At 50.0% G+C, this 14980-nt stretch overlaps 1 protein-coding gene across 1 annotated transcript in view; it reads left to right on the top strand.

Annotated features, from left to right (window-relative positions):
- The window catches only part of ALS2 (alsin Rho guanine nucleotide exchange factor ALS2), a 195351-nt gene that overhangs the window by 17695 nt on the left and 162676 nt on the right, over nt 1-14980 (top strand). Inside the window, exon 3 of the mRNA XM_075317602.1 lies at nt 13313-13467. Within this exon, the coding sequence (XP_075173717.1) occupies nt 13313-13467 (155 nt within the window). The remainder of the gene's footprint in view (nt 1-13312; nt 13468-14980) is intronic.

Raw genomic sequence — 14980 nt, 5'->3', positions numbered from 1 at the left:
AAGGTGCACAAGCAACCGGAATAACAGCAGCCTTGATAGGATTAAGAAAAGTCTATTCAAAAATTTGGGGGATATTCACAAGGAGTGGACTGCTGCTGGAGTCAGTGCTTCAAGAGCCACCACACACAGACGTATCCAGGACATGGGCTACAATGTGTCGCATTCCTTGTGGCAAGCTACTGATGACCAATAGACAATGCCAGAAGCGTCTTACCTGGAGAAAAAGAACTGGACTGTTGGTCAGTGGTCCAAGGTGTTGTTTTCAGATGAAAGTAAATTTTGCATTTCATTTGGAAATCGCGGTCCCAGAGTCTGGAGGAAGAGTGGAGAGGCCACAATCCAAGCTGCATGAGGTCTAGTGTGAAGTTTCCACATTCAGTGATGGTTTGGGGAGTCATGTCCTCTGCTGGTGGGTAGGTCCACTGTGTTTTATCAAGACAAAAGTTAGGCAACCGTCTACCAGTACATTTTAGGCCACTTCATGATTCCCTCTGCTGACAAGGTTTTTGGAGATGGAAATTTCATTTTCCAGTATAACTTGGCACCTGTCCACACTGCCAAAAGTACCAATACCTGGTTTAATAACGACAGTGTCACTGTGCTTGATTGGCCTGCAAACTGGCCTGACCTAAACCCCATAGAGAATCTATGAGTAGGGCTGATCGAACAGCCAATAATCCGGGGCCGGCGGATCATTGCCAGATTTAAAAAAAGAGTCCGATCCGCTCCGGAATCCGGTGCCCATATAAGTCAATGGGGACCGGAATCCGGAGGTTAAAAACGTTTGTGGACTGGCTAGGGGGCTAGGAACGAGCGCAGCATACTCACCGAGGCACTGTCATGGCGGCACACTCCTTCCGGGTCACGCTGTTACCTTCCGGAGCCGACAATTCAATATTCATTGTTTTCCCCACCCACCGGCGCGTGTTGGTTGCAGCTAGACGCGCCCCCACCCTGAGTGGCAGCTAACTGCAACCAATCACAGGTGCCGGGATGGCCGGTGGGCGTGGAAAGCAGTGTGTCTGTCGCAAGTGTGACTCCGGCTTTTTTTTTTTTATTAAATAAATAATTTAAAAATCTGACGTGCGGTCAACGCTAATTTTCATCCCCAGCCATGGTAATGCCGGCCGGGGGCTGGAATTTCAGCCCGCAGCCGCCCGGTATAGCCGCATGTATTACATGCGGCTATACCGGTACATTACCGGCTCTTCCCGGAGGCGTGATGCGGTGCCAGTCGGGGTAATAGGTTTGTGATCGCACGGGCGTCTGTGAGATATCCACATCACAAACCTGCAAATGAATGTAAATAAACACACAGAGAAAAATCCTTTATTTACAATAAAGTACAAACGCAGCCTCGTTCACCACTTTATTACCCCAACACCCTGCAGCTCCGGCGTAATACGTCCCACAGCGACACATCCGGCTCTGCTACATGTCACAGCTAGCAGCCGTAAAGCACGGCTGCCAGCTCTGAGTGTAGACACTGACTGAGCGGCTGTGACAGGCTGGGCTGTGACAGTGTCTCCTCCGCAGCGCGCTCCAGCCCCTCCCCTCCTCAGTACCGGCTTGCCACCCTCGCATGACACTCTGCTCTGCTGTACTGCCAGCGTGAGCCGTGTGTCATGCGATGGGATCGCACCGGTGCATGTGGAGACATACAGCGGAGGAGATGGGGAGAAAGTGCTCCCTCTATCTTCTCCGCTCCCGTGATGCGATTGCAAGATCGCATCACAGTCGCATGACCCTTGGCTGACACCTGCAGCAGAGGGTCATTTGCATATCGCTCCCGATGCTGTCGCATCGGAAGCGGTATGCAAGTGTAAAAGAGCCCTCAGAAGTGTGCAGGTGATGATATATCCGACTCGTGCGGGGCTGACATCACCCGACTCAGCCTGCCACTGTCTGAACATGAGCGTACATTTACCTAGAAACACATGCACGCTCCTGTCAGATGTGTGTGCGGCTGTGCTGCGATGTCACACTTGTGGGAGTCCCTCACTGTGACTGCTGCCTAAGATAAACCGCATGCTTTTTTTTTTTTTTTTTTTTTTTTTTGTTTTTTTTAAATTTAAATAATTAAAAAAAAAAGACGTGCGGTCCCCCCCAATTTTCATTCCCAGCCATGATAACGCCATGATAATTCCTCAGCCCGCAGCCGCCCGGTATAGCCGCATCTATTAGATGTGACCATTCCGGTGCGATATCTGCTCATCTTGATTGCCCTGGTGCGGTGGCAATCAAGGTAATGGGGGTTAATAACAGCGCACGGCTGCTACTAAACGCTAGGTTTGTGATCACACGGGCGTCTGTGAGACACCCGCATCACAAACCTGTAAATTTACAGTAAATAAACAAGACACAGAGAAATCCTTTATTTGAAATAAATTACAAACGCAACCTCCTCCTTCACCACTTTATTACCCCACCACAGCCCTCAGCTCCGGCGTAATCCACACGACATCCAGCGGCGACACATCCAGCTCTGCTACATGTCAGAGCAAGCAGCCATAGAGCACGGCTGCCCACTCTGAGTGCAGCGTAGTACTGACCGTGATAAGCGATGACTGCACGGCTGAGACTGACACAGGCTGGGGGGCGCGGCAGCCAGGAACCAATCACAGCTGAGAGGACGGCCGGTGGGCGGGGAAAACACGGAAAGCTGTGTGATTGCGTGCACGCAGTACAGGAAGTGAAAGCGCGACCCGGAAGCAGTGTGTCACCATGACAGAGTCTTGGTAAGTATGAAACGCTCATTTATTTATTTTTTTCATTTATATTAATTGCCGATTCCGAATCGTGCAGCCGTAATCCCGCGCCTGGGTCCGGCCGAGGATAGCGCTGAAACCGCGCGGATCCGGACGTTTACAGTCCGGGCCCGCTCAGCACCATCTATGAGGCATTGTCACAAGCCCAACAATGCAGACGAGCTGAAGGCTGCTATCAAAGCAACCTGGGCTTTCATAACACTTCAGCAGTACCACAGGCTGATCGCCTCCATGCCACGCTGCATTGATGCAGTAATTCATGCAAAAGGAGCCCTGACCAAGTATTGAGTGTATTTCCTGTACAGACTTCTCTGTAGGCGTTAACATCATTTTTTCAGTTGGTCTTATATAATATTCTAATTTTCTGAGATAATGACTTTTGGGTTTTCATTGGATGTAAGCCATAATCATCAACATTACCAGAAATAAACATGTGAAATAGATCCCTCTGTGTGTAATGACTCTATATAATGTTTCCCTTTTTGTATTGAATTACTGAAATTAACTTTTTGATCTAATGTGTTGAGATGGACTTGTATTATAAGTAGCTGCGGGGCTTCTGCACAACCACCACTCCATTCAAGATCCTCCTCACTGTGGTCATAGTGAGGAAGATTGGGGGGCTCTGGACCTCCTGACTAGTGAGCGGTGGGGCCCCCAGCGGTTATGTGCCTTCCAGCTTCACTGTGTACTGTGCTTGGTACTGCTGCTACATCATGTAGCCAGCTGGGCTTCTGCCTGTGGCCTCCTGGCTCCTTGAATTTTCTGGTGACCTTACTTACCTGCGTTTACGTCCTTCACCCCCAGCACTTGTCATTCCACTCTTTTCTTTTTATAGTCCAGTCATTCTTCAGTTGATGACCATGGAATCGGTGGACCCTTTCTACGCCGTGTGCACTGTCAAAAAAATTAGATCTTTTATATAGGATACAAAAAACATTCAGGAATTCAAATATTAAAAGGATATTTTATATTAATGAAAGTCTATAGAGGGCTGCCCTATTACTGCATTATAAGTTTACTTCCTTACTATTCTTCTTGCTAAATGCAATTCGCTATTAAACCTGAAAAAAATGAGACTCCTAGATCTTTAATAGTCTTTTCATATGGGGCAAGCGACCTTTTGCATCTCCAGCGCCTGTTTGCGATTGCACCCCCCTACATGTATTATAATTAAGCCCTTGATTGTAACCCAGAGGGATAGAATCACAGACTCGCCTGGAGAATATTCGACCATTACACATAGGTACCAGATTAGCTTTGACAATCTAAGTATCTGCCTAAAGCTGGGTTCACACTAAACGACAGCGACAACGACGTCGCTGTTACGTCACCATTTTCGGTGACGTAACAGCGACCTTGTAAGTCGCTGTTATGATCGCTGCTTAGCTGTCAAACACAGCAGAAGCAGCGATCATAACGTCGCTGTTCTACATGTGCAGAGAGCAGGGAGCCGCGCTTAGCGCTGGCTCCTTGCTCTCCTACAGTACACATCGGGTTAATTAACCCGATGTGTGCTGCAGCTACATGTCACAGTGCAGAGAGCAAGGAGCCGCGCGCACTGCTTAGCGCTGGCTCCTTGCTCTCCTTGCTACAGTATACATCGGGTTAATTACCCGATGCATACTGCAGCCACATGTCACAGTGCAGGAGCCGGCACTGGCAGCAAGAGCGGAGGCTGGTAACCAGCGTAAACATCGGGTAACCAGGGAAAGGTCTTCCCTTGGTTACCCGATGTTTACGCTGGTTACAGCTTACCGCAGCTGCCAGTGCCGGCTCCTGCTCGCTTCATTTCGTCGCTCTCTCGCTGTCACACACAGCGATGTGTGTGTCACAGCGGGAGAGTGACGACCAAAAAATGAAGCTGGACATTCAGCAACGACCGGCGACCTCACAGCAGGGGCCAGGTCGTTGCTGGATGTCACACACAGCGACAGCGACGGGACGTCGCTGCAACGTCACAGAAAATGGTGACGTAGCAGCGACGTCGTTGTCGTTGTCGCTGTGTGTGACACCAGCTTAAGGTCTCATTCACATGACCATTCCATTTTTGCGGTCCGCAAAAAACGGTCCTGTTTTTTCACGGATGCATCCATGTGACATCCGTGTGACAACTGCATCCGTCCCCTTCTGTATACGGTTCATGTATCATCCATGTGACTTCCATTTTTTTTTTTGCGGACTGCCAAAAAAGGGATGGAGAGTTACATGCAGTCCAGGGTATCTGGCTAGATGTTGGTCCCCATATAAAGTCTATGGGTAACAGAATCTGGGTCAAAGGGCTAGGAGCAAGCGCTACATACTCTATCACCGGCACAGCTGTCACACTGCTCCCTCGGCAGTTCTTTGATCTTCCCAAGCCGGCTGCTCATTAGGCTCCTACATATTCACTCCTCCCACGCTGAGTGACGGCAGTCTGACTGCAACCAATCACAGTCGCCGGTGGGCGGCTCTGTTATACAGTACAATAAATAATGTTAAAAAAACAGTGTGCGGTACCCCCCCATTTTTGATACTAGCAAAGATAAAGCCTCACAGCTGCTGGCTGGTATTCTTAGACTGGGGAGACCCACGTCATTGGGATCCCCCCCCCAGCCTAAAAATATCAGCCAGCTGCCAGCCGGAATTTCCGCATCCATTAAAGGCGACAGTCCCGGGACTTTTCCCCGGCTCATCCTGTTGCCCTGGCAAACTGGACAATATATGGTGTTGATACCAGATGCGTATTGTCACCTGGCATCAAGCCCAGAGGTTTTGATGTCACGGCGTCTATCAGATACCCGACATCACTAACCCAGTCAGTAATAATAAAAAAAAAAGAATAGACACATTTTTATTTGAAAAAAAACACACCCCCAGCACATTCCCTCTTTCACCAATGTATTGGAAAGAAAAAAACAAATCCAGGTCCGACGTAATCCAATAAGGGGGTCCCACAACTATCATTACTCACTGTCCCAGTCAATGAAGAACAGAATGTTCCCCATTGGCTGGGAGAGCAGTGAAGTGACCTGAGCTAACATCATGAGGTCATCCCAGGTCACTGCAGAGCATGAACAGTGCTGACTTCAGGAGGTTAGCGAGGTACATTACCTGCGGTGACGGAAGCCGCTGCACTCCTGACGTCAGCGCTCGTCACTGAGTTAATGACCGCCGAATTCACAAAGTATTGTGAGTGGCCCGTGACGTCACCACTAGTCACAGTCCCGGGCCGCCCGCAAGAGGTGATCTGAGAAAGCAGTGGGCATAGAAGTCAGTGACAAGCGCTGACATCAGGAGGAGGGCAGGACTTCTTCACCGCAGGTAATGAACTTTACTAACCTTCTGACTGCAACGCTCATCATCCCCGACGCCGCTAACACACTGCCGTGAGGGCAGCCGCTAACACACTGCCGTGAGGGCAGCCGCTAACACACTGCCGTGAGGGCAGCCGCGGGCACACTGCCGTGAGGGCAGCCGCGGGCACACTGCCGTGAGGGCAGCCGCGGGCACACTGCCGTGAGGGCAGCCGCGGGCACACTGCCGTGGCACCCGACGGAAGTCACATGGAATTGCTTCCGGGGATTTTGCGGACCTATTGACTTGTATTGAGCCATGGTCCGTTAAGGAACAGAATGACATGTTCCATAATAACGGAACGGACATATAGCATCCGATTTGTTTTTTTTTTTTTTTTTTTTTTTGTATGATCGGATGCACATGGACGTGCCCATATACTGTGCTTGTACTGTACAACACAGCGAAAACACACTGCATCCAAAACACTGATCATAGGCATGTACCCTTACTAAAGCAGGGACTGGTGAAAGACTTATGGGAGATGCACACCACTTCTCCAACACTCCTGATTTCATAAAATGCCAAAATGGGGAGCGTCTGACTCCAGCACAGCCTCACATAAAGTCTGACGTGAACAATGCCCGTCTTGATGAATCAGCCCCAGTGTTTTCTTGCAAAGTGACATTTCTTAGAATGTGCAGTTGACAGCGTGTGTTGGCGTTTGTCTCAGAATCCACTGTTCCCCCATAGAGCTCAAGGAGATTGGTTCCGGCTACATGGTGCAAGCTCATGTGATTTTTAGTCTATATTGTATTTGCAAAATAAAATTTAGGCACTTAAGTAGCATATTCATCTCAAATGCGACATTTACTTATTTTTTGTAATGTGACTGAATGCTATCGCTAACATTGTATAGCAGAAACTTGTACAAATTTGGTTTTCTTTTTCGCTCCTAATTGGGAGACCCAGACAGTGGGTGTATAGCTACTGCCCTCTGGAGGCCGCACAAAGAACTACACTTAAAAGTGTAAGGCCCCTCCCCTTCTGGCTATACACCCTCCCGTAGGAGTACAGATTCCTCAGTTTTAGCTTTGTGCGCAAGGAGGTCAGACACGCACGCATAGCTCCATTGTTTTTAGTCAGCAGCAGCTGCTGACTATGTCGGATGGAAGAAAAGAGGGCCCATACAGGGCTCCCAGCATGCTCCCTTCTCACCCCACTGTATGTCGGAGGTGTTTGTAAGGTTGAGGTACCCATTGCGGGTACGGCGGCAGGAGCCCACATGCTGATTCCTTCCCCATCCCTTTTTACAGGGCTCTGGGTGAAGTGGGATTTACTGGTCTCCAGGCACTGAGACCGTGCTCCATCTACAGCCCCTGGAGAAGATGCTGGATGGAGCGGAGTACATCAGGGACATGGCCCTGCTTCCTCAAGGTACTCTGTGTCCCCGTGCATTTGGCGCTCACACCGCAGCATGCTGGGTGTTGTAGTGCGCCGGGGGACATCAGCGCTACGGCGCTTGTGCCATGGCCTCATTCAGCTTCGCTGAAGCAGGCACACTTCTAGGAATCGGTCGCGCCGGCCGCTGGGACTGCGGCGCGGCTGGCACTTGTGGTGCGCCGGGGACTTCAGCGCGGCCCGCGCTTTTACGGCGGCCGCGCTGATAACTCGAGTCCCCGGCTTTTGCGGCCTGCTTCCGTTCGTTCCCGCCCCCGGACCTGCCAGTCAGGAGAGGGGCGGGACGCTGGCCACGTCTAGGAATCGGTCATGCCGGCCGCTGGGACTGCGGCGCGGCTGGCACTTGTGGTGCGCCGGGGACTTCAGCGCGGCCCGCGCTTTTACGGCGGCCGCGCTGATAACTCGAGTCCCCGGCTTTTGCGGCCTGCTTCCGTTCGTTCCCGCCCCCAGACCTGCCAGTCAGGAGAGGGGCGGGACGCTGGCCAGTGCATCAGCGCTGAGGGCTGGAGTCGTTTTTACATACTCCAGCCCTCACAATCGGCACAGAGGGGACACTGTTTCCCGCACTTTTGTTTGGGAACTCCCACGGACCGCCCCTCTCCACAGACGCCGGCAGCCATTCCTGCTGACACGCTGAGCTGCAGAGGGGAGCCGGGGAGACCCAGACAAGGAATTCTGCAGCCTCTTACCCGCTATTCAGCGGGCGGTAAGCAGCCCTCAGGGCTCACCCCCTCTTGTGCCAGTAGTATTCTTAGTATTTTGTTTCTACAAATACTTTGTATTGCATAGCGCTGGTCGCCCTTTGGCTATAGACTCTCTCACATTGCAGAGAGCCAGCAGCATGTCGTCCGTAAAACGCAAGGGTGCCAAGGCACAGACATTATATGCTTCCTGCACCGCATGTGGGACTTTTCTACCGGCAGGCTCCACGGACCCCCATTGTGTGCAGTGCTCGGCCCCTGCGGCGCTTGCACAGTCGGGACCTCTGCTGGACGTGACCCAGGGTGTACCACCTGTGAATGCTGTCCAGGTGACAGGAACTGAGTTTGCAGCTTTTGCTGACAGAATGTCTCTCACTATGTCACAAATTCTTGACACATTGCGAGCTAGGCCTGTACTTCAGGCCACGGACACTGTGCAATCATTGCCCCCTGGTCCCCCTCAGCTCCAAGCTCCGGGACGGGCATATACACCTCAGGGTGAAGACTCTGACTCGGACGATGGCCCCGGGCAGCCTAAGCGGGCTCGCTATGACGGGCCTTCACATTCATCTCAATGGTCAGGATCCCAGCGAGATGAATCTATGGGTGATGAGGCGGACGTAACTGATCAGGATTCTGATCCTGGGACCGCTCTCAATCTAGATACACCAGATGGTGACGCCATAGTTAATGATCTTATATTTAACATCAATAAGATGTTAAATATTTCCCCACCAGCTCCTCTTGTGGAGGAGTCAGCTTCGCAGCACGAGAGAATCCATTTCAGATACCCTAAGCGTACTTTAAGCACTTTTCTGGACCACGCTGACTTTAGAGACGCAATCCAGAAACCCCACGCTTATCCTGAAAGGCGTTTTCCTAAACGGCTTAAAGATACACGCTATCCTTTTCCCCCTGAGGTGGTCAAGGGTTGGACCCAGTGTCCAAAAGTGGATCCTCCAATTTCCAGGCTTGCAGCTAGATCCTTGGTTGCAGTTGAAGATGGAGCGGCACTTAAAGATGCCACTGACAGGCAGATGGAGCTCTGGCTGAAATCCATCTATGAAGCGATTGGAGCGTCATTAGCGCCTTCTTTTGCAGCCGTATGGGCACTCCAAGCTATCTCAGCCGGGCTTGCGCGAGTTGACTCCGTCACACGTGCATTTGCCCCGCAGGTAGCACCATTGACCTCGCAAATGGCGGCATTCGCGTCGTACGCGATTAATGCTGTTCTTGACGCTACAAGCCGCACGGCAGTGGCGTCAGCCAACTCCGTTGTTTTGCGTAGGGCCCTGTGGTTGAGACATTGGAAAGCAGATTCTCATTCCAAGAAGTGCTTAACCAATTTGCCTTTTTCTCGTGACCGATTGTTTGGAGAGCGTTTGGATGAAATCATCAAACACTCCAAGGGTAAGGACTCATCCTTACCGCAACACAGACAAAACAGACCCCAACAGAGGAAGGGTCAGTCTGGTTATCGGTCCTTTCGAGGACCGGGCAGGTCCCAATTCGCCTCGTCAAAAAAGACTCAAAAAGACCAGAGACGCTCAGATTCTTGGAGGTCTCAGTCACGCCCAAAAAGGACAGCCGGAGGAACCGTTGCCAAGACGGCGTCCTCCTGACTTGCGGTCTCCGATTCCCACACCCGCGGTCGGTGGGAGGCTTTCCCACTTTGGCGACATCTGGCTGTCACACGTCAAAGACCGTTGGGTGAGGGATATTCTGTCTCACGGGTACAGGATAGAGTTCAGTTCTCGTCCGCCAACTCGTTTCTTCAGAACTTCTCCACCACCAGACCGAGCCGATGCTCTGTTGCAGGCGGTGGCCGCTCTAAAGGCGGAAGGAGTGGTGACCTCCGTCCCTCTTCAGGAACAAGGTCACGGTTTTTACTCCAATCTGTTTGTGGTCCCAAAAAAGGACGGATCGTATCGGCCCGTCCTGGATCTAAAGTTGCTCAACAGACACGTAAAAGTCAGGAGGTTCCGGATGGAATCCCTACGCTCCGTCATAGCCTCAATGTCTCAAGGAGATTTTCTAGCATCAATAGATATCAAAGATGCGTATCTCCACGTGCCGATCGCACCAGAGCATCAGCGTTTCCTACGCTTCGTCATACACGACGAACACCTGCAGTTCGTAGCGTTACCTTTCGGTCTGGCAACAGCCCCCCGGGTCTTCACCAAGGTCATGGCAGCAGTAGTAGCTGTTCTGCACTCGCAGGGTCACTCGGTCATCCCGTATCTAGACGACCTGCTTATAAAGGCACCCTCTCAAGAGGCATGCCAACACAGTCTGAAGGTGGCACTAGACACTCTCCAGAGTTTCGGGTGGATTATCAACTTTCCAAAGTCTCATCTAACCCCGACCCAATCTCTGACTTATCTTGGCATGGAGTTTCATACTCTCTCAGCGATAGTGAAGCTTCCACTGGACAAGCAGTGCTCGCTACGGACTGGAGTGCAATCTCTCCTTCAGAGCCAGTCGCACTCACTGAGGCGCCTCATGCATTTCCTAGGAAAGATGGTAGCAGCAATGGAGGCAGTCCCGTTCGCGCAGTTTCATCTGCGCCCTCTACAATGGGACATTCTACGCCAATGGGACGGGAAATCGACGTCCCTCGACAGGACTGTCTCCCTCTCTCAGACTGCCAAGGACTCTCTGCGTTGGTGGCTTCTCCCCACCTCATTGTCACAGGGAAAGTCGTTCCTTCCCCCGTCCTGGGCAGTGGTCACGACGGATGCGAGCCTATCAGGGTGGGGAGCGGTGTATCTCCACCACAGGGCTCAGGGGATGTGGACTCTGGAAGAGTCCACCCTGCAGATCAATGTTCTGGAAATCAGAGCAATCTATCTTGCCCTGCGAGCCTTCCAACAATGGCTGGAAGGCAAGCAGATTCGGATTCAGTCGGACAATTCCACGGCGGTGGCGTACATCAACCACCAAGGGGGAACACGCAGTCGCCAAGCTTTTCAAGAAGTCCAACGGATTTTGACGTGGGTGGAAAGCAGAGCGTCCACCATATCCGCAGTTCACATCCCAGGCGTGGAAAACTGGGAAGCAGACTTTCTCAGTCGCCAGGGCATGGACGCAGGAGAATGGTCCCTTCACCCGGACGTGTTTCAGCAGATCTGTTGCCGCTGGGGGACGCCGGACGTCGATCTGATGGCGTCACGGCACAACAACAAGGTCCCAGTTTTCATGGCACGGTCTCACGATCACCGAGCACTGGCGGCAGACGCCTTGGTTCAGGATTGGTCGCAATTCCGACTCCCCTATGTGTTCCCACCTCTAGCATTGTTACCCAGAGTTCTCCGGAAAATCAGGTCCGACTGCCATCGAGCCATACTCGTCGCTCCAGATTGGCCAAGAAGGTCGTGGTACCCGGATCTGTGGCATCTCACGGTAGGCCAACCGTGGACACTACCAGACCGTCCAGATTTGCTGTCTCAAGGGCCGTTTTTCCATCTGAATTCTGCGGCCCTGAACCTGACTGTGTGGCCATTGAGTCCTGGATCCTAGCGGCCTCAGGTTTATCTCATGAAGTTGTTGCCACAATGAGACAGGCTAGAAAACCATCCTCAGCTAAGATCTATCACAGAACGTGGAAGATATTCTTAGCGTGGTGCTTGGCTCAAGGGTTTTCTCCCTGGCCATTTGCATTGCCAATTTTTCTTTCCTTCCTGCAGTCTGGGTTGGAAAAAGGTTTGTCGCTTAGCTCTCTTAAGGGTCAAGTCTCCGCGCTATCCGTATTCTTTCAGAAGCGCTTGGCACAGCTTTCTAAAGTACGCACGTTTCTCCAAGGAGTTTGTCATATCGTTCCTCCTTACAGACGGCCATTGGAACCCTGGGATCTGAACAAGGTTCTCATTGCTCTCCAGAAGCCGCCTTTCGAGCCTTTGAAAGAGGTTCCCCTTTCTCGGCTTTCACAAAAGGTAGTTTTTCTTGTGGCGGTCACGTCTCTTCGAAGAGTGTCCGAGCTAGCGGCGTTATCTTGCAAATCTCCCTTCCTGGTGTTTCACCAAGACAAGGTAGTACTGCGTCCAATTCCAGAGTTTTCTCCCAAGGTGGTTTCTTCCTTTCATCTCAATCAGGATATCACTTTACCATCTTTGTGTCCGCATCCAGTTCACCAATTTGAAAAGGGTTTACATCTGTTGGACCTGGTGAGAGCACTCAGGATTTACATTTCTCGCACGGCGGCTCTACGCCGTTCTGATGCGCTCTTTGTCCTAGTCGCTGGTCAGCATAAGGGATCGCAAGCTTCCAAATCCACCCTGGCGCGGTGGATCAAGGAACCAATTCTTCACACATACCGTTCTGCTGGGCTTCCGATTCCATCTGGACTGAAGGCCCATTCTACCAGAGCCGTGGGTGCGTCCTGGGCATTGCGGCATCAGGCTACGGCTCAGCAAGTGTGCCAAGCGGCTACCTGGTCGAGTCTGCACACGTTTACCAAACACTATCAAGTGCATACCTACGCTTCGGCAGATGCCAGCCTAGGTAGACAGGTCCTTCAGGCGGCGGTGGCCCACCTGTAGGAAAAGGCTGTCTGACAGCCCGTTCATGTGGTATCTTTTTACCCACCCAGGGACTGCTTTTGGACGTCCCACTGTCTGGGTCTCCCAATTAGGAGCGAAAAAGAAGAAGGGAATTTTGTTTACTTACCGTAAATTCCTTTTCTTCTAGCTCCAATTGGGAGACCCAGCACCCGCCCTATTTGTTCTTAGGGTTTCGTTTTTCGGGTGCACATGTTGTTCATGTTGTTTCTTAAGTTCTCCGATCGTGTTATCGGATTGAATTTGTTTTTGAAACTGTTATTGGCTTTCCTCCTTCTTGCTTTGGTACTAAAACTGAGGAATCTGTACTCCTACGGGAGGGTGTATAGCCAGAAGGGGAGGGGCCTTACACTTTTAAGTGTAGTTCTTTGTGCGGCCTCCAGAGGGCAGTAGCTATACACCCACTGTCTGGGTCTCCCAATTGGAGCTAGAAGAAAAGGAATTTACGGTAAGTAAACAAAATTCCCTTCATTACCATTTGATTTGTGTTTTTGCTTTTTTGTTTTTTCTTTCCCTTGTTTCTTCACCAAACTCTTTGCACTCTTATTAGTTCAGAAGAATCGGAAGAAATTCAGGAAAGAGGCGCTGTCCATGTGTGGCAGGCGGGGTCCTCCCATGTCACACCAATAAGATTTCATGGACTGGGCGGAAGAACTGTTCTGAATGCCAGCCTCGGAAGAAGTCATGGGCTACTGCTCACTAGTGGTATGTGGAAGTGTCCTTACATGCACTATAGTAATGTCTAGCACTGCTAAGCTCCGGCACAACACCGAAGTGCTATATTTGCAGAATTAGTACTCCGATAGTGTTTTTCCCACCACTAACATATATACAGCATTACCCCAAGCTTTACATTGTTGTTTTACTTTTAACTATGTAAATCCAGTGCATGTCTGAGATCAATGACCCTCCCGATGGGACAGAAGTTGTGTAGTTCTAAGCAGGGCTGTGGAGTCGGAGTCGGAGTCGTGGAGTCGGAGTCGGAGCTCATTTTGGTGGAGTCGGAGTCGGAGTTGGAGTCGGTATAAAATGCACCGACTCCGACTCCTAAAATATATAATAAATTGGGGACAGGAGTGCAATGCAGAATGTGCTGAATATTTTACTAAATAATAACATTTAGTATAATGCTTATATTTAAGTGAAAAATTTATTGTAGTATAATGTGAACATCAGACATTTAATTGTTTTTATGATACAATAATCAAGATATTTGGATAGAACATAAAATATTTATTGGATACAACTTTAGAACACAAAAAACTAATAAATTGTAAATATGTAATATTATATATATATACACAGTGTATATACACACACAAGATATATATGTAATCTACTGTATATTACATAGTGTATTACATATTTACAATTTATTACAGTTTTTTGTGTTCTAAAGTTGTATCCAATAAATATATTTTATGTTCTATCCAAATATCTTGATTATTGTATCATAAAAATTATTAAATGTCTAATGTTCACATACACATATTCATGTACTACAATAAATTTTTCACCTAACTATAAGCAATATATCTAGGAGCCGGAGTCGGAGTCTGAGTCGGTGCAAGAGAATTTGAGGAGTCGGAGTCGGTGCAAGAGAATTTGAGGAGTCGGAGTCGAAGGTTTGGCTTACCGACTCCACAGCCCTGGTTCTAAGAGTTTGTCTTGGCCGCACCTCCTCTGGGTGTAGGTCTTAAGCCATGGCCAGTTACCACAGGCACAGTGATCTGTCTTCACAGAAAGGAGATGGGAACAGTTTCAGGCTGCGATGAGGTCGTTGGGGATGTTCACTTCACGGTTTCGCCCTGTATTTAGTACGTCTGCCGGTAAAGCTCCCCTCATACCGGCTGAAGTTGTCTATCGTGCTCCAGTAGCCGGATGTAGGACAAGTGTGTCCTTATGGCCGATATATGTTAGTATACCACAAAAAAGTTACTTATTGTGTGTTTGTCATATTGATCTATGTGTGACAGATGCTCCTGTAAAATATGATTTTGGCACGCAGATGAGGAGGCCTGGGAATCGCGCATCTTGCTTTCTTTTCTTTTATCAATCTATGGTAGACCAACAGCATAGTCCATCAGTCTGATGGAGGTGAGCATGGTTTTTGCATCCACTAAACTAATATGGACCCTAGACTATATTTATAGGTAGCGCAGGTGAGGGAGGATGCCAGTCTGAACATGTTCCTATTGACAGCACATCCCAATGTATG

This window comes from Anomaloglossus baeobatrachus, chromosome 7 (genome assembly GCF_048569485.1).
Source record: "Anomaloglossus baeobatrachus isolate aAnoBae1 chromosome 7, aAnoBae1.hap1, whole genome shotgun sequence".
NCBI lineage: Eukaryota > Metazoa > Chordata > Amphibia > Anura > Aromobatidae > Anomaloglossus > Anomaloglossus baeobatrachus.
Note: the sequence above shows the minus strand (reverse complement) of the source record. Positions and strands in the feature narration are given on the sequence as shown.